At 40.8% G+C, this 20,356-nt stretch overlaps 7 protein-coding genes and 1 long non-coding RNA gene across 11 annotated transcripts; 7 read left to right on the forward strand and 1 right to left on the reverse strand.

The window, feature by feature from the left end:
• Positions 1-127: 127 nt before the first annotated feature.
• Positions 128-2,223, forward strand: LOC104801335. Its single transcript, XM_010524566.2, has 4 exons — positions 128-282; positions 1,130-1,350; positions 1,585-1,749; positions 1,894-2,223. The coding sequence occupies exons 1-4, from the start codon at positions 240-242 to the stop codon at positions 2,068-2,070; spliced, it is 606 nt and encodes a 201-aa protein (XP_010522868.1). The 5' UTR covers positions 128-239; the 3' UTR covers positions 2,071-2,223.
• A 1,014-nt stretch (positions 2,224-3,237) lies between these two features.
• LOC104801334 (mannan endo-1,4-beta-mannosidase 1) lies at positions 3,238-5,533 on the forward strand. 3 transcript variants are annotated; one of them, XM_010524564.1, is made up of 5 exons: positions 3,238-3,772; positions 4,244-4,423; positions 4,614-4,733; positions 4,789-4,982; positions 5,075-5,533. In XM_010524564.1, the coding sequence occupies exons 1-5, from the start codon at positions 3,350-3,352 to the stop codon at positions 5,445-5,447; spliced, it is 1,290 nt and encodes a 429-aa protein (XP_010522866.1). In that variant the 5' UTR covers positions 3,238-3,349; the 3' UTR covers positions 5,448-5,533. The 3 variants fall into 3 exon arrangements, with proteins under 3 accessions (XP_010522866.1, XP_010522867.1, XP_010522865.1); XM_010524563.1 differs by having other exon boundaries at positions 3,241-3,772; positions 4,777-4,982; XM_010524565.1 differs by lacking the exon at positions 4,244-4,423 and having other exon boundaries at positions 3,239-3,772; positions 4,777-4,982.
• Positions 5,534-5,648: 115 nt separating this feature from the next.
• Positions 5,649-8,363, forward strand: LOC104801336. The gene is made up of 2 exons (XM_010524568.2): positions 5,649-5,891; positions 6,761-8,363. Exon 2 carries the CDS (start codon positions 6,935-6,937, stop codon positions 8,174-8,176), a length of 1,242 nt encoding a protein of 413 aa, XP_010522870.1. The 5' UTR covers positions 5,649-5,891; positions 6,761-6,934; the 3' UTR covers positions 8,177-8,363.
• A 618-nt stretch (positions 8,364-8,981) lies between these two features.
• LOC104801337 lies at positions 8,982-9,364 on the forward strand. The gene is made up of 2 exons (XR_769875.1): positions 8,982-9,035; positions 9,144-9,364. It is a non-coding gene; the product is annotated as an uncharacterized LOC104801337 (long non-coding RNA).
• Positions 9,365-9,403: 39 nt separating this feature from the next.
• On the forward strand, positions 9,404-9,965 carry LOC104801338. Its single transcript, XM_010524569.1, has one exon. It carries the CDS (start codon positions 9,520-9,522, stop codon positions 9,898-9,900), a length of 381 nt encoding a protein of 126 aa, XP_010522871.1. The 5' UTR covers positions 9,404-9,519; the 3' UTR covers positions 9,901-9,965.
• Positions 9,966-10,038: 73 nt separating this feature from the next.
• Positions 10,039-12,526, reverse strand: LOC104801339 (pentatricopeptide repeat-containing protein At4g01570). The gene has a single exon (XM_010524570.1). The coding sequence runs from the start codon at positions 12,510-12,512 to the stop codon at positions 10,104-10,106; it is 2,409 nt and encodes an 802-aa protein (XP_010522872.1). The 5' UTR covers positions 12,513-12,526; the 3' UTR covers positions 10,039-10,103.
• An 806-nt stretch (positions 12,527-13,332) lies between these two features.
• LOC104801340 (NAC domain-containing protein 69-like) lies at positions 13,333-15,667 on the forward strand. The gene is made up of 5 exons (XM_010524571.1): positions 13,333-13,483; positions 13,581-13,843; positions 14,394-14,525; positions 14,647-14,976; positions 15,064-15,667. The coding sequence occupies exons 1-5, from the start codon at positions 13,333-13,335 to the stop codon at positions 15,478-15,480; spliced, it is 1,293 nt and encodes a 430-aa protein (XP_010522873.1). The 3' UTR covers positions 15,481-15,667.
• A 1,558-nt stretch (positions 15,668-17,225) lies between these two features.
• On the forward strand, positions 17,226-20,076 carry LOC104801341 (NAC domain-containing protein 69-like). Of its 2 annotated transcripts, none has more exons than XM_010524572.1 (6): positions 17,226-17,574; positions 17,658-17,926; positions 18,622-18,750; positions 18,840-19,214; positions 19,323-19,541; positions 19,637-20,076. In XM_010524572.1, exons 1-6 carry the CDS (start codon positions 17,421-17,423, stop codon positions 19,904-19,906), a joined length of 1,416 nt encoding a protein of 471 aa, XP_010522874.1. In that variant the 5' UTR covers positions 17,226-17,420; the 3' UTR covers positions 19,907-20,076. The 2 variants fall into 2 exon arrangements, with proteins under 2 accessions (XP_010522874.1, XP_010522875.1); XM_010524573.2 differs by having other exon boundaries at positions 17,227-17,574; positions 19,658-20,076.
• Positions 20,077-20,356: the final 280 nt, after the last annotated feature.

The raw sequence follows: 20,356 nt of genomic DNA on the forward strand, positions 1-20,356 counted from the left end.
TATATATATATATATAGAGAGAGAGAGAGAGAGAGAGAAAATGGGTTTAGGATTATATATATGTATATGTATTAATATAAAATGGGTTTAGGATTAAAAAATTAATTGCCATAGTTTGCATCTGAAAACATGAAGGCCATCACCCCTGTCTATAAAAACACTCAAAGACTTCACATTGAATGTAACGAATCTTAGGATTTTGAAAACCTTCGACACTTCCCAAAGGCCGAAGAGGGAGTATGTCCATGACCATGAAAGCTCAAGAAGATGAAACCCGTAAAGGTATTTGCTCTCCTTCTCCCGTTTTCATCCGAATCCTTCAAAATAATATATCTACATATCATTCACTGTTGGGTTTTCGTTTTTTTTTTCTTTTGTAGTTTTTTTAAGTTTTTTTACTATGCTCTACAGATTTGTGAGATCTCAAAGATAATGGAGAGTTTTAACTTCTTGGTATAGAATTGATGCTTTTGTTCTAACATAAAATGTCATGGTAGACATATATCACTAAATTACTATCTAAGATGTCTGAACAAAGAACTCTCTAGTGCTGTGGTTGAAGTTTCAAATCCACTCGTTAGATTGTATAATATGGGCCCTGAGGCCCATCGGGCCCATAATATGGGCCTTTATATAGCCACATTTTGTTGGCAATACTTAAAAGCCCATTTAATTTTACAAAATGGGTCTCAGGCATTAGCCCATTGATATTTAAGTAAAACAATGAGCCCACGGGCCCAAGCCCATTAATAGATCGTGGAAAGCAAAGCGACAGACTATAGTCCTGTTTTAGACATTGGTGGATCCAGAAGAAGAAACCATGCGACCATCGTCGCCGATCTTATTTGACTTCTCCTCCGCCCCTCCTTGTCCTCTCCTCCGCCGCTGGACTGTCGGATTCCCGGCGGAAAAAGCTTAACTGGAACCAACTTTGTCTTACTTTCCTCCTCCTTTTTATCGTCAGTTTCATCCCACAGATGCTCATGTTTCTTCTGCCGAATCGGCTGCGTTTTTGTACCGCTCGATCCGGACGAAGAAGATGATCATAGCGTTTAAATTAACGGTGATGTTGAGGCTGATGTTGATGATGGCGAAGACGTTGATGATTAATTGGTCGATTGCTTGGCAGATGGAAAGGCGGAAGAGTTGCTGGGCGATGATGGTGTTTCCATCGAGATCAAGAAGCTGGGGAAGAATTCGCGTAGGATTCATTCCAAAGTTGGGATCGAAGCGAGTCTAGATTCCGTCTGGAACGTTCTGACGAACTACGAGAAGCTGTCGGACGTCTACTCGACCCTTGTCTCAAGCGAATTGGTAGAGAAGGAGGGAAATCGCTCTCGTGTTTTGCAGGTCCCCCCCCCCCCCCCTCAAGCCTCCGCCGTCGGCATGAACGTCGCCAGGACCTGGGGTTTCCACGAAGGTGGCTACGAGCCTCTTCAGATCTCACCTGGTTCTTACAATGAACACGTCTTCCAGGTATCCCTCCCTGCAATTTGTTTCATGTCCTGAATTGCTCTGATGTTCTTGCCTGTGTCTCTCTCTGTATTGTACACATTCTCAAGGGTTTGTTGTTCTCTGAAACAGATTGCGCAGAAGAGCTTACTGGGTGTTAAAGTCAGTGCCAAAGTCGTTCTAGACTTTTACGAGAAGGATCTTGAGATTTTGCCTAATGGGAAGAGGCGCGACATTGAATTCAAGATGGTCGAAGGCAACTTCCATTCCTTACAAGGCAAATGGACCATCGAGCAGGTCTCTGGTTCAATACGAGGAACTACTTGCATTTCATCCTCAGCTAGCAGCTCATATCAGATTCTTGTTCCTCATTCTCAGCCACCCAGTTCATGTCCCATGAGCTATGTTATAACTGCTCTCGGTTTGTGTCTTGATACGCAGTTCGACGAAGGGGAGACTTCGGAATCAGAAGCTAAAGATGTCCGTACAACTCTGTCCTATCTGGTGGATGTACAGCCTAAGCCGTGGTTGCCCGTCGGCCTGATTGAAGGCAGATTCTGCAACGAGATCGAAGCAAACCTTTCGGGCATACGACAAGCTTCCCTTAAACCTGTGTGAGCTGCCCTCCTCCAACATCCTATGGCCAATTTACTCGATAATAAGCTCCTATATTGCTTTCAAATAAATCCAGTTTCTTTTGAGTTTTTTTTTTGTTTATTGTGTCTTGGATAAGTTCAACCTTTGAAGAAATCCTTTCTTCCTTTACATTTATTATGTGATCCTATGCATTTATTTTATATTTTTAACCAGATGATAGAAAAGATCAAAACTTTACCATATCCATTAAAATTTTTCAATTTTTCAAATTTTAGGTAATTTTATGTATACATAAAACTATCTTTAAATAACTATAAATGCCACATATAGAGGCCCTACTGTGAAGGCGTTGGTGCAGTGGCACGTTCATGACTGATTCTAATTTTGCGTGACAAATTCCCACGTGGACTCGGCGTCCAATCCAATCCAATCATAGACATTAATTAGAGAACAGGCCTTTGGGCTCATGAGATCATATATGGGCCTATCTGTTGGCCCAAGATATTCTAATACAGGCCCAATAACGAGAAACGTTAGCGCAAGCGTTTTTGCCTCCTCCTTTTTTTTTTCTTTTCTTTTTTTCTTTTTATTCACGTATTCTTTGAATTGAATTGCGGCTGCTACGTCGTCAGCGTCGGCGGCCATCTAAGTGCCGTCTCCGACAAGACACCGACGAGTGAGTTTCTGATTGGCGGAGCGATTCCAAGTACCCCCCACCTGATGTATTTGTGAAAATTTGCCTAAGTTTGTCAAATACATTATTTATAGCATCACGACTCTCTAATAAATAATTTATGTGATTTGAATAAATATGTTAACGTTAAATTATAAGGATTGATATTGCAATTTTAGGGTTATTTTATATAAAATAATGGACGAATCGCGAGGCAGATCCTTTGACTAAGCAAAATCTTATATATTAATCAATCATATGGGAGCACATAGTATATTTTTTATTTTAAAATATAATACTAACTACGTTTTCATATTTAAATTGATGAGCATTTCAATAATTCCTCATATCGCAATTAATCCCTACGTGATGTGATGTGATTGTGATTTCTCCACACGCGGATCACGTTCATAGAAGCAACGTATAATCGTTTTCCTACCAAGACACACGACACGTGACATCAACACAATCAATTATTCCTTCCTCTACAAACGATATATATGTTAAAACATAAATTGTTATCTGTAATTAATTATTTGCTCTATTTGACAGAAAAAAAAAACAGATACGATTTGTTTTCCTTAATCCACGAAAATTTACAGTCAAATAAAGGCATCTGTGAGTTGTATGTGTGTGTGTATATATATATATAATATATTTGGGTTCCATAAAAAAAAAGGGGGCTTGAGGGGTGAGATCGATGACATGTTAAACATCGTGCCGTCTTTGCTTTGTCTTTTTTCCTTCATTGCCGGAAACGGCGGCGTTTGTGGCAACGAGAAGACAGACGGCGCGGCGACCACGACCGGATTCGTGGGGAGAAACGGCACGCATTTCGTGGTGAGGGGAGAGCGAATGTACCTGAATGGGTTCAACGCCTATTGGATGATGAACGCGGCGGCGGATACGGCGTCGAGGACCACAGTCACGGCGGCTCTCCGTCAAGCCTCCGCCGTCGGCATGAACGTCGCCAGGACCTGGGGTTTCCACGAAGGTGGCTACGAGCCTCTTCAGATCTCACCTGGTTCTTACAATGAACACGTCTTCCAGGTATGATCAGATGTTTATCTATACATACATACACATACATATATTTGTGTGTGTGTATGTTGCATGATGGATGAAATCGCCATTCATCAACAAATTCGTTCATATTTCGCACTTATTCTATTAAATTGATATCATTAATAGATTTAGATGTATCATGGAGAAAGGAAAAACACACACGTCTTTTTCTTGTTATTTCGACATGAATAGATACGTACATGCATACATAAGAGGACAAAAGGTTAGATCGCGATATAGTTGTACAAAAAAAAAATTGAAAAAAAAAGTTGATTTTGACACGTAACGAAACATGTGAAACTAAAAGATTTGCCACAATCATTTAATTTTCAATCATCATACCATACCATAACATACTGGATTTTTTTACCAAAATATAAAAAGAGAGAGATATACATTTGGATCGTGGCGGTTAATATGTTATTATTGTTGCCAATTATGGCGGTGGGTACGTAGGGATTGGACTTTGTGGTGTATGAGGCTGGGAAATATAATATCAAATTGATAATAAGCTTAGCGAATAATTACGATGATTTCGGAGGAAGATCAAAGTACGTGGAATGGGCGAGCCTTGAAGATCCCGATGAGTTCTATACTGATCCCCTCGTCATGCAATTCTACAAGAGCCATGTCAAGGTTCCTATACATACTACTCATCCATCTATTTTATTTATTTGTCTTGTATATATATTAATTAACCTTATATTAGTTAGTACGTTACGTTTTTCAACATTTGGATTTAGGGGATTTTCCATCAACTCATATATTTATTATAAAAAACATGCCTTTTTTCATGTGGAATTTAATAATAATTGAACCGGGACAGACCATGTTGACGAGGAAAAACACGATAACCGGTGTGATGTACAAAGACGACCCCACCATCTTTGCATGGGAGCTCATCAATGAACCTCGCTGCAACGATCCTTCAGGCTCCACTCTTCAGGTTCTCTCTGCGCGCGTGTGTGTGTGTGGAATTAATACGGCAGAAGTGGGTGAAGGAAATGGCTGCGTATGTGAAGTCCATAGACTCGAACCACTTGCTTGAAGTAGGGCTTGAAGGGTTCTATGGAAAATCAAGACCCGAGAGGATGATTTACAATCCAAACACAGGCATCACCGGCTCCGATTTCCTCTCCAACAACCTCATCCCCGACATCGATTTCGCCACTATCCATATCTACCCTGATTCTTGGTCAGTCCAACTACACCTGTACATATATATGTACATACACCGTCTAGTGCAAATGGATCTTTTGTTGATATCTGTCATCAATCAAGAAACAGGTTGCCACAGCAAACTGACCAGATAGGCTTCGTGGACAAATGGGTCAGAGCGCACATACATGACTGCGACACTCTCCTCAAGAAGCCATTGGTGATAGCAGAGTTTGGGAAATCGTCCATGGCTTCGGGTTTCAGTCTGGACAAAAGGAACATGTTCTTCCGGAGGATTTACAGAATGATCTACGAGAGCGCAAGGGCCGGAAGCTCGGGTGCTGGCGGGATATTCTGGCAACTCAGCACGAGGGGAACCGGTAAGCTTGGAGATGGGTACGAGGTTTTTCTCGAAGAGGGTAGTTCCACTGCTCGAGTTATAGCCGACCAATCTACAAAGCTTAGTAGTCTTATGTTCCGGACAACATTAAATTCATTGTAGGATCGTCAAAAGATAGATGTATGAACTCGGAGACATGTATATATATATATGATAGATGTAAAGAATGATTATTGATTGGTTTTATTCATAGCTTGTACGGATGGTTTCTGTCTCGAGATCGATAGATCATGCCCCACACGTGCATGGATCTTCCTACACGCGCGAATAAAAATTCAATGCGTTCTAATTAACTAATAATCGTGATTATGAGGTAATTAACGGGTGGGTTAATGGAGACCGAGAAAAGTGTTTCAGGGAAAGGCAAACAGTTCAGGTGTCCCTCCGTACTTCCATAATTTCTGTACATGATTCAATAAACCATTAGAGAGAGAGAATGGGAGAAGAAGAGTAAAGGCGACGAAGTTTGTCTCGCAGCCGAATGGAGATGGTTCTGTCCATCTATTTTTCCCCCTGAATCGGCTGATTTCGCCGTTTCTGGTGTTGGTGAGTCCGCATCTATGTCTCGGATCAATTTTTGTTTCGATTTCGGTTGGAGAATCTATTGCTCGCCGAAGCTTTGGATTTGTGCCGATCAAGGTGATCGAAGTGTTTGCTGCTGTTTTCTGTGAATTTTTAGGTTTGGATTCTGATTTAGCACACTATCTTCGGAATTTGGATGGTGAAATTTTTGCGTTGCAAGATCGATCCTTAGTCTAGTTGGGATATTCCATTAGTTGCTTGAGCTCCTCTGAGCTCCGAACTATTGCCGATCAAGGTGGTTTTAGCTAGTTCAATTTTTCTATGGAAGAAGACGCTAAATTGCTGAGTATCCCCAACTTTGTCATTATAATAGGAATCATGCTATCTCATCGAATTTTGTGAGCATGGAACAACCTTAAGATCAAATCGGCTTTTCAAGAGCTTGTGCTGCTCAAATCTGCGGATGAATACTATATGCTTCCTCTCGGGATTTCATTGTGAATATTAGAATCGCTAGTGTAGCTTTTGTTGCTGCAAGTTCTGAATAATCCAACGTCAGTCCTGTTTTCCAGGTTGTCAGCGGTGACCATGACCTCGGTTTGTTTGATTGTTGCTTGGTGTTTTGGATCATATAAGTAGCTTCTACTATGCTTTTGCCCTACTTCTTTGTTAATCATCAGTTAAGTTAGTTCACGCCACAGAGCTGAGGCTCTTGTGATTATGTGTAGTTGTCAAATCTTTGAGCATCAAGGAGTTTTTTTTATAACACCCTCTTATCTATTGTGTTTAAATTTGTCGACAGTTTGGGGTTGGTCCAGTATTTATTAAACTTGTTTGGTCATGTATTTATCTCACCGCTATCGGCTGCTCAGAAATCTCAATGTTTACTGCAGGTGTTTCGTTCTTGGTCCTGGCAGGCGAAAATGTGATTAGAGGTTTAAAACAACCGCGGATTTAATCGAAGTCCTCTCTGTTTCACGGCTGTTCAGAAAATTGATCATAAAATATCAAGGGTCAGTAATCACTGCAGAGAGAGCTACTGCCACTCCAATACTAAGTGTGCAGAGATGAAAAACAATAAAGCAACTGGGTCTGACTCTGAAGATGATTCTGATGCTTGTGACATTGTGGAAGCAAACTGTGAACTAGCTGTGGTGGAAGGTCAAATCTGTAGCATACCATATGAGCTCTATGATCTACCGGATTTAAAAGGAATTTTATCCATCGAGACATGGAATTTGTATCTGACTGACGAAGAAAGGTTCTTCCTGTCATCTTTCCTTCCCGATATGGATCAAAATACATTCAACTTGACAATGGAGAAACTTCTTGGTGGCAGCGATTTGTATATTGGGAATCCAGTGCACAGGTTTTACCAGAAACTGAGAGGAGGGTTATATGTTCCTAAGGTGGCTTGTTGTAGAGAATGTCTTATGTTTATCAAGAGGAAGAAGTATTATTACTCTTTAAGATCCTACCATGAAAATATGATACTGGCTTTCACTAATATGACGAGGTTGTGGGATCAGTCTAGGAAGGAAGCGGGTGTTAACGAAAGACTCTTCCTTTGGTCAGAACGGACACAAAGACAGAGCCTTAAGCTTCCCGACCTCAACAGAGTTCCCTCTGACATTGATAGACTCGACCATGAAATATTTCCTCTTTGCAGTGGATCCAAGGGCATTATCAAAGCAAAGATAACCAAGAGCAGAATATTCCAGAACTACAGCCGTAACTTAGTCTCTGGTGAACCGAGGGGCTTTCTCAATACTCTCCCGCCACCCCGAGCGAATGGTTCAGGTATCTCACAAGACAAAACATCACCTCTGTACCAAGCATCTGTGTACTCTGGTACTATATTTCAGAAACTCGGCGGTGGTAGAGTCAACACAGCAGCAGAACTTCCTAAATGTGTATTGAATCAGCAAGACACTTTGAGCATATATTCAGAAACTACTCAGAGACCGATCAGAAAAGTGAAGAAGAAGGGAGCGGACCCATCTTCGGATGATTCTGCTTCTAATGCAAGACAACAAGATGTGCCGAGAGAGTCCAGTGTTTCAAAGTACTTCATGGGACAAAATTTGTCTACAAGCCAAGAAGAGTATGCCTGTTTCTGCCCGATACTTTCAAATTCGAAAGCCAGGATTCTTGGAACAGGTACCAGAAAAACGGAAACAGCAAAGGACTCCTCGTTAAGACCGAAGAACTTGGGCGAATGCAATGAGCCCCTCGACATTGAGGGCGATCATATGTTTTCGTATTCGACGAGTAAGCGTAGGAAGGTTCAACGGATCCACGTCGCTTGAAAGAGTAAGACTCAGCTACCTTAACAATGCTAAGGACAGAGAAAGTATAGCTACCACCAAAATCCCCAGCTTCAAAAGTCTGTAAACAGAAATGGGCATCATTAGTATTACTTACTAGAGACGTTCTTGTATAATGAAGACTGAAATGAAATTGTGGCTGGAAAAAAGCTTATTTTGGGTCCCACAATTTAGTTGTAAGTTGGGAAAGGAAAGTGTACTTTTAATTTCAGGGTTTTGTATGTGACACCTCCTTCGTTAACCAAATGGCATGTGGAGGTTTTTGCTCTAATTTGAACATTCCTCATACTCCCACTTGCTTACAGGAGTCCGGTAATCTTGTCTGAGAACAGCGGAAGATGCAGCCAGCAAGAATGAAAAGGAAGACGAGACATTATTCGTGGTGAAACTATAACTTTTCAGTTCCTCGGTTCTTGCCTTCTTGGCATGTGTGTCGGATGCATCCAGGAAGGACACACCGTGTAGTTTCCTCTGTCGCTTGTGAAATAAACGGCGAGAAGTTTATGAAACCGGCACGTAGTTCTCTTCATATATTACCTACTCGCACGTGGGAGCCAACAGTGATAGCATTGGACATGCGCACCGTCAGTTTGGTAAAACCGCTACACCGCCACCACCACCACCACCACCACCACCCCATATAACCTTTTTTTTAATCGAATCAATTTCCAATTATCATTAAAAAAAAAAAACAAAAGGCGCAACCTTTTTCTTTTCTTTTCCTTTCAATGACAGGTAGGGAAAAAAAGAAAAAAGGGAAATTAAAAAGAAGAAGATGGGGCGGGCTTCTGTCTGTGTTGATTCCAGCAGTGATAGTGATGCTGAATCAGTATCTGCAAAGGTAAAAGCTTGTGTTTTTCTTCCTTTTGGAATCTGTTTTTATTCTCTTGAGTTTGAGTGAGCTTTTCCAATTCAATTCACGCACGTGGGGTTTTTGCCGTCATGACAGAGCTACCAAGAAACGTCAAGCCCAGTTGATACAGTCGGTAGTTCAAATGGAAACCATCAAACTGACTTGGACGATGATGTCCACGTCGAGGAGATGCTATCGTCATTGGACCACAAAGAGCTCGTGGCGACGACCACTAGCGAAAAGGCTGGGCCTTCTCGACCTCAGCGAAGATATAACAACGGGCCAATACGTTTCCAATTGCCATCAAAACAAGAGGTAAGCTCGCTCTATTTCTCTCTGTTAGGAAGGATGAAAGCAATATTCGTCCATAATTGTTCAAATACTTTTCCTTCGCAGGGAGCACAATTCAATCGCAGATCTTAGGGTTAGGTTTCGCTTGGTTTCCCGGCGAAATCGAGAATACTTGTCGGCAATGTCGACGTTTTCGCCGTCATTCGCCGTAATCCCATTTCTTCTTATGCTTCTTCTGAATCTATGTTCTGCGAATTCGGCGTCGGGAGGAGAGATCCGGTTACCATCGGAGAAGATCGACGGCGGATTCTGCGGCGGGAATGCTAAACCGGGTTCGTGTCCTGTTAAGTGCTTCCGGGCCGATCCAGTATGCGGCGACGATGGCGTCACGTACTGGTGCGGTTGTCCGGACGCATTGTGCAATGGCGCTCGTGTCTCCAAACAAGGGGCTTGCGATGTCGGAAATGGCGTCAGCCTGTCTGTTCCTGGCCAAGCTCTGCTTTTGATCCACATCGTCTGGCTTGTGTTGCTTGGATTCTCCATGCTCTTCGGCCTTTTCTGATATTTACGGCACAGATTGGATTTTTATTTGATTTGGGTTTTCGATTGTATTATATATATATTGATTGGGACGAAGAGATGGAGAGAGTTTTTTTCTTGGATTGCCATTGACGATTGTAGACTCGTTCTTTCATGTCAATACAAAATTCTTGGATTTTTCTTCTACCATTTTATTGTTCCGTACAAAAGTTACATTACATAAAACTAATCATTTGTGTCACTCCGTACAAACGACGCTTTCTTGAACCTAGATTTCTCCATCTCCTTGCCAAGATAATCAAGGATTGTATCAGTGACATGGTTCGGTGAGCAACCTGCATCAAGCATCATCTTCAAGAACTTGTACGCATCCTTTAATCTCCCTGCTTTGCTATGCACTTGGATCATGGTGTTGTAACTCACGACATCCGGGTTTATTCCACTGCGCTTCATCTGCTCAAACAGTCCATTCGCTTCATCTACCCGTCCCGCCTTCCCCAATGCATTCATCAATGTGTTGTACATCACAATGTCCAAGTACCCACCTTGCTTTGTTAGTCTGTCAAGAACCGAACTGGCTAGATCGGCTCTTCCCATTTTCCCCAGTCCTTGAATTATCACATTGTACGTTGCTATGTCGGCTGGGCAGAATTTCTCTCCCATTTGCTCGAGCACCCCGTACGCCGTTTTGAAGTAACCCTTCTTCACAAAGGAGCTCATCATGGAGTTGTAGGTGTAACTCGTCGGATCGGTTTCGCCCATGTTGTTGAATATCTCGAACAATTTGCAGGCCAGACTGATGTCCCCTTTGGACAGAAATATAGATAGAAATGTGTTTATCATGTCTATGTCGAATGAATCTGTACCCTTTGCTTGAACCCTCTGCCCTCGGGTTAAAGCAAACAACGTCCTAGGTTGATTGCTTTGATGGGATAATTGGTCCATATATGGTGATGATGACCATGGATCATCATCATCTTCTTCCACATGCGATGTTTCATCAACGCTGGAACTAGGCTCCTCAGGACCCATCATAGTCATGATGTCAATGAAATTCCCTTTACTCGGGAACATCGGGGTGTAATCCTTCTCTCTGCTCTGAGGACTTCTCAATGAAGCTTCCATTTCAGCTTTCCATCTCAGAACATGAGGTACCAGGTTACCCTCCCGTACATGTTTCATAAGCCTCTCTGTCCAATCCCATCGTCCTTGTTTATGAATCGCGATCAAGAGCGAGCTTATTGTAACCAAATCCACAAGGAAACCCCTAGCTTCCATTTCCTCCACCAATTTAATTGCCCCCTCAAGCTTTGCTTCTCTGCAAAGCTGCAATGCCACAATGCTATAAGTAATAGCATCAACAAACTGCCCCTTCTTCTTCAAGTCACAGAACAGGGTATACCCGGCCTCAGCCCTTCCATTCCTAAACAACCCATCAATCAGAATGTTGTATGTCCAACAAGACGCTCTAACTCCTTCCTGAACCATCGTCTCGAATAGCTGGCATGCCTCTGTGATTTTTCTTGCCTTGAGCATTCCGTCTAAAAGAGAATTATACACAACGGTATCAGGAGCAAACCCACTGTACTGCATCTCGCTGAAAACCTTCATCGCGTCTTCCATCCTGTAAGATTTGGTACAACCTTGGATCACTATACGATACGTGAAAGCATCAGGCTCATGCCCAGATACTTTCAGTTCATCCCACACGATCAAAGCATCTTTCACTTTTCCAAGCAAACACAACACATGAAGCAGACTGTTATATGTGCATACATCAGGACCAGCAGAAGTCCCGGAGACTGAACCTTGTTCCTTCATCTCCCTGAACAAGCTCAACGCAGTATCCAGATCGCCCCAACAACCAAATGCATAGATACATATGTTATAACCCCATGTATCAAACTTGAATCCTTTCATCTCCCTTAATGTGCCAAAAACCTGTTTGAATTCCGACCTCATACCAGCTTTCCTTAGACCAACTAGCAATTCGTTTAGGGCAACAGATCCGGAAAACGAACTTCCACCACCATCAGGATCATCGCAATGGTTATTAGACTCTTGCAGAAGCTTGAAGAAAATGGATAGAGCAAGACCCACCTGGTTTTTCCTCACCAGAGCAACAAGAACAGAATCGTACAACTTATGGCTTAAGTCAGTTCCTAATTCCTCCATGTAATCCAAAATTTCAAGCGCCGTGTCGAACTTCGCCGAGCGGACGAGGGAGTCAAGAAGTACCTTGCTAGTTTCCTGGTCGAGAACCACACCATCTTCCTTCATCAGACCAAGCAGACCGGGAACTTCTCCGAGAAGCCCAGCGCGGCAGACGGTACGGAAGATCTGGGAATAAGCCGCGGCGGAGTGTTTGTAGCTGGGCCTTAGAGAAGAGCACCATCGGAAAAAATCCAGTCTTCTGGAAAGTTCCAACGAGATCCGTCGAAGGATCTGGAGGACGAGAGATTCCGAAATCGGGAGAGAGTTCGAATCCAAGTTCCGTGTACCCGACAGAGACAGATTTTTGGCGAGATACGCAACCACAAGGACGTCGCACACCTGTTGCTGAGGAGGAATTTTCGCCGGAGAAAGACCGGAAAACGCGGCGGCGGAGATGAATTTGGTTCTTCCATGGCGCATTGCATAGCGACCCCGGCGAGAGACGGCGGCGAAACAAGCAGCAAATTCATCAATAAGCGAGAACTTCACAAAACGGAGCCGTTGTAACGATACGTAAAACGACGTAGTTTAGTGCTTCTTGGACCGACAACCGATTTCAGCCCAAAAGCCCAAATGTTAACACGTCTTTACCCGAATCCACCCACCGAACAGTACCGCAAATTTTAGAGGTGTGTTAAATTATAATTTTAAATTTATATTTAAATATTTCCGCATATGGATATGGATTCCTAAATGTATGAGTTTAATTCGAATAATCGTGTCCTTTTATTAAAAAGAGAGGAGGTCAAAGTGTTGGTGCTTATTCGGTATCTATTGTTTTGTTTTTGTATTTCCTCCGAAATCAATGAACAGTTGGTGACATTTCATTACGACTTCATGGGCAAGAGAGGTATTTCAGTTGTGTAATATTATAAAATTAAACGAGATACAGCTGTATGTCATCGCATTGTACAAACAAAATATCTTCAGCTTTCGGATTAATCACCTATTTTAATTATAACTTAATCAAGGTTTTAATTGTATAATATATCGTTAATCTTGCTGGATGGCTTAGAAGCGTGACTAGTAAGTCCCCAGACTTATTTTATCTTTTTCAAATTTTTTTTTTTTGAATTTGGTCAAACTCTTGTCGCTCTATTTAAACGTCCTTTCCATCCGCCATAACCAAACCACAGAAGCATTTTTCTTTGCGTTCCTTAACATTTTTTTTTCCTATTCTTCTCCTGCCTTTTTTGTTGATTTTTTTTTTTCTGGAGTTTCTTCCTTTCCCTGGGAGAAAATGGATCGAATCGTGGGATTCGGATTTCGTCCGAGGGATGATGAGCTGATCAGCCATTATCTCAAGCACAAAATTCTTGGCGAGACTTGGCTCGTAGACAACGCAATTAGCGAGGTCAACATCTACGCCTTCGATCCATGGGAGTTGCGCTGTAAGTTACTCTTACTCCTGCCACTTCAATTTTTTTTCCTCGGCTCGTGATCATCCGCAGTTTCTGATATTCGATTACCTTCCTTTTCTGGGTTCAGTTCAATCGAAGATCGATACGAGTCATGATGGTGTCTGGTATTTCTTATTTCGTCCGGAGAAAAAGAAGATGCAGAGCAGAAAGACGAGGTCTGGGTTCTGGAAAAAGACAGGACCTACTTTGGACATTAAACCTAGGAGGGGAAATCATGGTAAGATCGGTGAGAAGAAGGTTCTGGTGTTCCATAGAGGTAGAACTCCAAACGGCGTGGGAACCGAGTGGGTCATGCACGAGTATCATACCTCCTCCTTTCTTCCTGATCAGGTTCGTTCATCTAATCAAATCAAATCCCCATTTTCTTCTGGTTTTTGCTGCTTCATCTGTCGCTGATATATATCACTCTCGATCGTGTCATCCTCATCATGTGGGTGTGGTTCCGTTTGGAATCTGTTCATAATCTGATTTCACCAGCTTTCATCTTTTTCTGTATTGCTTGTTGGCTTTCGATGATGCATATATATATATGACTGGATTCGACTTTCTTGTTGTGTCAAGTCCAAGTGTTCTGTTCTAATTTTCATGTGTGTCGAATAGACAGTAAACCTCTTTTGGGTGTATTCGGTTCTCGTGATGTTGTCCCCATGGTTGCCTGAAAATGAGCTCAGAACTTAGGGTTGTTTATGTTCAAATCTATGCAAAGTTTGTTTTTTTTTTTGCACAAGTCATTTCAAGCAAGAACTCTTCTCAGTTAAGCTTTTTTTTTTTTTTTTTGTGGAATTAGTTGTGTTAATGTCTGGTCCATTGTAAGGCTTTGAGACCTGTATGAGTGTGATGAAGAGAAGAGCTAATGTGCCCTCCTTTTGAAATTGAGCAGAGGACCTACATCATATGCAGGATCGAGTTTAAGGGCAAAGACCCGAATGTTCCACATGCTAATGCAATTGAGCCAAGCCATTCTTTCGTCACAAACTTGAATAACGTCGGAGATTGGAGCTCAACATCTGAGGTGAAGATACAGTTTTTGACAGCTCTTTTGTTGATCTTCCATATCGTCGTGTCCATAGAAAAGAACTTGCGCCGACCTAATCTGTGTTGTTATTCTCGTAAATTCGTTTGCTTTTTTTCAGGTTAACCAACCAGTTCATGGAAATTCAGGATCTTATAATTGGCAGGCGGGTCTATCTATGGGGGAATTACAGAGCATGAACCAGTTTAGTGCCAACCTAGACACGCAACAGCAAGTTCCCTACTGGGATGAAGATGAGATGCAGATGTTTTTGGACAGTCTAAATGGAGAGAGTTTGGATTTCATGCTCGATGAACAGGACACACCTTCATACAACGTTATGCAGCAGAATTGCAACGATTACAGACCACAAAAGGCTTTGACAGGGACATACATGGATGATAGCAGCGATAGTGATGATGCATCATCATCATTATCATCATCTGTGACAGTAAGCAATTCTATACATATATTTATTTCACCAGCATATCTCGGTCGATGCTTTGGGGTAACTTGACTGAATCTTTCTCCATCACAGAGTCGTGGAGAAACCTCGAGCTGGGTGGCTGGCAGTGCTAGCTCGTCAAATGGGCATCTCCAAACCCATAAGAACAACAATCTTGAATCGAGTACCGACCACTATCATCATGAAGAGTCTCGATCTCTGCAAAAACACGTCAAGGGTGAATACCAAAGTGTGATGCAGCGGAAAGAAGAGGTTAGAAGAGTTGCTGATGCATCCGAGAAGGAGAGTTCTTGCTTGGAGAAAATCGAGATGGAGGGGAAAAGGGCTCGAGACAGATTCAGGAAAACATCGGATTCGAACACGAAAAAGAAGGGCTGGTTCGTTTTGGAGGATGTGGTCGACAAAAGCAGGACGAATGAGCTCATCAACATGATCATAGGCATGGTTCTGCTCGTCTTTCTCATTCCCTTGATCACATCAGTTCGTTAACCGATCAATCTTACCGTGAGTTTGGTCTAACCGTTGTATTATGTTTTTGTCTCTTTTGTTTTGCTCTCTTGTCCAAGTTGTCCAAATAATGAAAGAAATGTGTTTGCTCTTAATGTTTTCAAGTCTAGTATGTTCGTTGCATGTCTTTACGTAAATAGACATTAGAAAACCGAGTTAATATTTTCTTGATTACAATTAATATTAGACCAAATACATTCGACGTCTCTCTCTCTCTTCACAATAGTCATAATTACTTCATTCGTACATATATTTATTATTTAAATCAGATAAATATAAAAGAAAAAAAAGTATGAGAGGAATTTTATGTAGTTTTCATTTAATACGGTAATGCAATTTATCTGTAAATGCACAATGAAAAAAAAAACAAATAATAAACCTTACATAACCGAACCAATCACAAAGAGCCGCATTGAGATAGAACACGTTTCAATATTTAATATCTAGGATGTCGGCTGCTGTGGGATTTGGTAATAAAGGGAAGGGACCCAATGAAAATTGCGGAAACTTATATCGAAAGTTCGTACCACTTTCCCCCTTTCTTCTCTTTCCATTTTAAAATGTATAATACTATTATCGATTTAACAAATGAACCCAAAAGAAAACGATACTTTCATTTATTGGGTGACACAAAAAAAAAAAAAACATTTAGGCAATTAATTAGTGTAACTGATGCGGAATCATGTGATTACGTAATCCTACAAGCATTGAAATTGTACTCTTTCTTTTTAAAAAAGAAAAAATCGAATTAACTAATTATTTGGTTTCTATTGACACGAGTTTAAGAGAATCGTTGGACGAAAATCTGCATTTCAACAGTATATGATGCTGTTTACCTCCTAATGATTAATAATTTATATTATTGTTTTTTTTTCTTAAGGATAATGCGGGCTAATTGTCTAAAAACAGAGGGAAATAAATATGGACAGCGATCTTTTTATGGTCAAAAGGAGGAAGAAATATACAATCACTAAAGATAGAAACATCGAAAAGGAGAAAATGAAAGGGATACCAAATAATGTAATTAAAATATACGTATTTATTGGTCTCATGTATGTACACATGTATATATTCAACATACCATTGACTTTATTAACTATGCATGCGGTTTCACATATTTATACACATATATATATATATATATATATATATATATATATATATATATATATATGAGGCCTCATGTATGTAGATATGTATATATATTCAAATTCAACATACCATGACTTCATTAACTATGCATGCGGTTTGACGTAATTATATATATAGGATCACGTATTTGTCTGCACTTGAATTTGCCACTTTTAATTGTTTTTTAAATTAACCATAGATAATAGCCCGTTTATTATTCGCAACTTGGGAATAAGGACTGAGCTTTTAATCTTTTTTTTTATAATCAAAAAATTCACCGGAATTTTGATCTAACTACATCTCTCATAAGATTTAAAAAATCCAGATGAATGTTCCTCCTATGCTTTTCAATCCTATTGGTTAATTAGAAAAATGTTTTTTGTTTCAGTGTTTTAAGTGGCACAGAGAAAATATTCATACAATTTATTTCATATTCATATAATTAATTGCAATAAAAGAAAAGTACAGTTAAAGTTGCCCTTCAGTTTTTTTTTCTAACAAAAAAAATTGCAGAACACGGCTGCAGGTTAGCGTAGCTATTAAGCCTTCCATTTTATTTTACTTTTTTTTTTATTCCTTTTATTCTCTCACTCTATTAAACCCCTTCAACCCTCCCTCATCCCTGAACACCAAATCAAATAGGGGGGAAAGGGAAGGAGAAGAAGGGGGAAAAAAGGATTAGCCAAAACCCTCTTTCAAACCCTAGAACTTGATCTTCCTCTTCTTCACAATTTCTTCGTAGCTCTCCGATTTAGCCTTTTCTTGAGTTTTGATCCTTAATCCGTGGAAAAATGGATCGTCTTGTGGGTTACAGATTCCATCCCACCGATGATGAGCTGATCACTTACTACCTCAACAGCAAAATTATGGGGAACAACACATGGCTCGTCCATCAGGCCATGACCGAAATCGACTTCTGCAAATTCGATCCCTGGGATTTGCACTGTGAGTATCTCTGCAACTTCAGCTTCCTTTTACTAGTGGTGATCAGATCATCGATTGGTTGTGATTGGGTTTTTGTTCTTCAGTGCAATCGAAGATCAGTTCCAACGATCCCGTGTGGTACTTCTTCTCTCCGAGGGATAATCCGAACCCAAAAAAGAAAGGGACGAAGAGGACCACGAATTCTGGATTCTGGAAAGCTACCGGAGTCGACCGGAAGATTAAACGGAAGGGAGGTTCTGGTGAGATTGGTGTTAAGAAGACGTTGGTATTCTACTCGGGTAGGGTTCCCAATGGTTCGAGGACTCCTTATGTTATGCACGAGTATCATTCCTCTGTATTGTCTCCTGGTCAGGTATCTTTGGTTTACCTCTTGCTTTCCATGGCTTCTGCAATTAGATTTTTTTTTTCATCTCAGATTCTCTCTATCAGTTGATAGTAAATGTTGTTCCTTATACATACTTCCAATTAGATTACTGGGTTCAATTTCCCTGTTTGTCTGTCTTGTTTGTTTTTGGATGGTGGCCATAGCTCCGTTTAAGTTCTACAGATAGAATAACTCTGTCTATACAAGTTTCGGATCAGTAAACGGTATCTTTGGTTATGCCTGTTTGCTTACTGTCCTGTTCTATTACTTGACACAAACTAGGTTTATGTCATGTTTAGTGACAAAAGAGGTGAATTTTGTGTAGGATTGAAGTGTTATGCTTCTTCGTCCTCACGTATTTCATGAGAAATGTGGCTTTTTTGGGGAGCATATCAGTTATATCATGTTGTCGTTGTGGTTGCTAGTGCCTACCCATGATGATATTTTAGACATATTTTGATTTCATACACATAGATGAGCCAATAACTTGGATTTTGTTTATTTGACCAATCAATATGGAGTTGTTCTGATTTTGTGGTTCCCCTAGACATGCTAAGGTAAAAATGGAATGTTTCAAGCAAATAAGCTCTGATGAGTTAGCTTTTGACAAAATCCTCTGTGGAGTTCCTGGTGTGGCTGCAATCTGATGAAGCTTAACTGAGCTTACCTTATAAATTGTGCAGAATACCTATGTTATCTGCAAAGTAAAGTTTAAGGGTGATGCTGCAGACGCTCCATCTGGTAATGGGAGTGAACCAAGTTACTCTTTGGCCTCCAATTTGAATGATATTGAAATGAGCACAGGGTCTGGGGTGAGTCAATTTCCAATTACCAACTGGTTCTTGTTTACTCTTCATTTCACTGGTGTCTTAACCTAATTTTTTGTTGTGTTGTCGGATAGTTTAATTGTCAGGGTCAGGTACAAGTTCAAGGAACTCCAGAATCTTTCTATGGCATCACAGAGAATGATTTGGTGATGCCATTGAATGACCAGACCGGTCTGTCTCTGTGGGAAGTACAGAATTTAGAAAAGTTTGGTGGCAACCCTAATGTGGAGCTACAAACTCCTTACTGGAACCAGAATGAAAACGAGTCGAACTATAGTCTGATGAATTTGAACCAAGAGGATTGGAAATACCTGTTTGATGATGACACAGAGCAAGCTATGTACAAGCATGTTCAAGAGGATCACAACGATTACAGACCACAGGAGGCATTGACCGGTGTCTGTGTTGATTCCAGCAGTGATAGTGATGCTGAATCAGTATCTGCAAAGGTAAAAGCTTGTGTTTTTCTTCCTTTTGGAATCTGTTTTTATTCTCTTGAGTTTGAGTGAGCTTTTCCAATTCAATTCACGCACGTGGGGTTTTTGCCGTCATGACAGAGCTACCAAGAAACGTCAAGCCCAGTTGATACAGTCGGTAGTTCAAATGGAAACCATCAAACTGACTTGGACGATGATGTCCACGTCGAGGAGATGCTATCGTCATTGGACCACAAAGAGCTCGTGGCGACGACCACTAGCGAAAAGGCTGGGCCTTCTCGACCTCAGCGAAGATATAACAACGGGCCAATACGTTTCCAATTGCCATCAAAACAAGAGGTAAGCTCGCTCTATTTCTCTCTGTTAGGAAGGATATTGATTAACAACTGACTTTTTTTTTTACATCACTCTGTATATTATTTTGACCAAAAAAGACATTGGGGGTCCGTTTTCAGGTGAAAAAGGTTAAAGAAAGGGCGAGTGTTGCTGCTGTTCCACGGGAGATGACGGTGTGGAAAGTGGCTCAAGACACGAACAAGGCGGCATCTGTTGTGGTCGCAAGGGAGAAGAAAGGGTGGTTTATTTGGCATGATGCGATAGAGAAAAGGCGCGAACATCCACCACCGTACGTTTATCTTGTAAACATGGTAGTAGGCATCTTCCTCCTCGTCTCTCTCCTTTACGCAATCATCTCAGTTTCCTAAGAATGTTTGATTATATGTAAATGTATATATAGAGAGAGAGAACCAATCCGATCTATGCGTCGGTCGTCTCTCTCCTTTCTTCCGTTGCTGTCAAGTTGTCTATGTTTTCCTCTGGCGACGTTTACGTATGTGTGTGTATGTATGTATGTATGTATGTTAAAAATGATGTATTTTTGGTGTAATATAATATGTGAAAAGAAAATATAGAATGATGTTTTGTATTAATTTAACATAGGAAGTTTAACTGACGTAAGGAAATGAGTTTACCACTTGCACATGGGATTTCTGATTAGTTTGGACTGTTTTTGTATTTTACAAACATTACAGCTTTAATACCAAATCACATTTTACCAAAAAAAAACATAGATTCGGATAGAAAATTTACAAATATATGTCTAATATAGTAAGATGGAATTTAATATTGAATGTATGATGATGCCGGAACCCTCG

This window comes from Tarenaya hassleriana, unplaced genomic scaffold (assembly GCF_000463585.1).
Source record: "Tarenaya hassleriana unplaced genomic scaffold, ASM46358v1 Cleome7, whole genome shotgun sequence".
In the NCBI taxonomy this organism is placed as follows: Eukaryota; Viridiplantae; Streptophyta; class Magnoliopsida; order Brassicales; family Cleomaceae; genus Tarenaya; species Tarenaya hassleriana.

Excerpts from the sequence above, each read along its gene's own strand:
- LOC104801336 (XM_010524568.2), top strand. The coding sequence starts at position 6,935 with ATGAAAAACAATAAAGCAACTGGGTCTGACTCTGAAGATGATTCTGAT.
- LOC104801339 (XM_010524570.1), bottom strand. The coding sequence starts at position 12,512 with ATGCGCCATGGAAGAACCAAATTCATCTCCGCCGCCGCGTTTTCCGGT.
- LOC104801341 (XM_010524572.1), top strand. The coding sequence starts at position 17,421 with ATGGATCGTCTTGTGGGTTACAGATTCCATCCCACCGATGATGAGCTG. Across the intron at positions 18,751-18,839 it reads AAATGAGCACAGGGTCTGGG|TTTAATTGTCAGGGTCAGGT; the intron begins GTGAGTCAATTT and ends GTTGTCGGATAG. Across the intron at positions 19,542-19,636 it reads AATTGCCATCAAAACAAGAG|ACATTGGGGGTCCGTTTTCA; the intron begins GTAAGCTCGCTC and ends TGACCAAAAAAG.
- LOC104801340 (XM_010524571.1), top strand. The coding sequence starts at position 13,333 with ATGGATCGAATCGTGGGATTCGGATTTCGTCCGAGGGATGATGAGCTG. Across the intron at positions 14,526-14,646 it reads ATTGGAGCTCAACATCTGAG|GTTAACCAACCAGTTCATGG; the intron begins GTGAAGATACAG and ends GCTTTTTTTCAG. Across the intron at positions 14,977-15,063 it reads CATTATCATCATCTGTGACA|AGTCGTGGAGAAACCTCGAG; the intron begins GTAAGCAATTCT and ends TCTCCATCACAG.
- LOC104801335 (XM_010524566.2), top strand. The coding sequence starts at position 240 with ATGTCCATGACCATGAAAGCTCAAGAAGATGAAACCCGTAAAG. Across the intron at positions 283-1,129 it reads AGAAGATGAAACCCGTAAAG|ATGGAAAGGCGGAAGAGTTG; the intron begins GTATTTGCTCTC and ends ATTGCTTGGCAG. Across the intron at positions 1,351-1,584 it reads ATCGCTCTCGTGTTTTGCAG|ATTGCGCAGAAGAGCTTACT; the intron begins GTCCCCCCCCCC and ends TCTCTGAAACAG.
- LOC104801338 (XM_010524569.1), top strand. The coding sequence starts at position 9,520 with ATGTCGACGTTTTCGCCGTCATTCGCCGTAATCCCATTTCTTCTTATG.
- LOC104801334 (XM_010524563.1), top strand. The coding sequence starts at position 3,350 with ATGTGTGTGTGTATATATATATATAATATATTTGGGTTCCATAAAAAA. Across the intron at positions 4,734-4,776 it reads CTTCAGGCTCCACTCTTCAG|AAGTGGGTGAAGGAAATGGC; the intron begins GTTCTCTCTGCG and ends TTAATACGGCAG. Across the intron at positions 4,983-5,074 it reads CATATCTACCCTGATTCTTG|GTTGCCACAGCAAACTGACC; the intron begins GTCAGTCCAACT and ends ATCAAGAAACAG.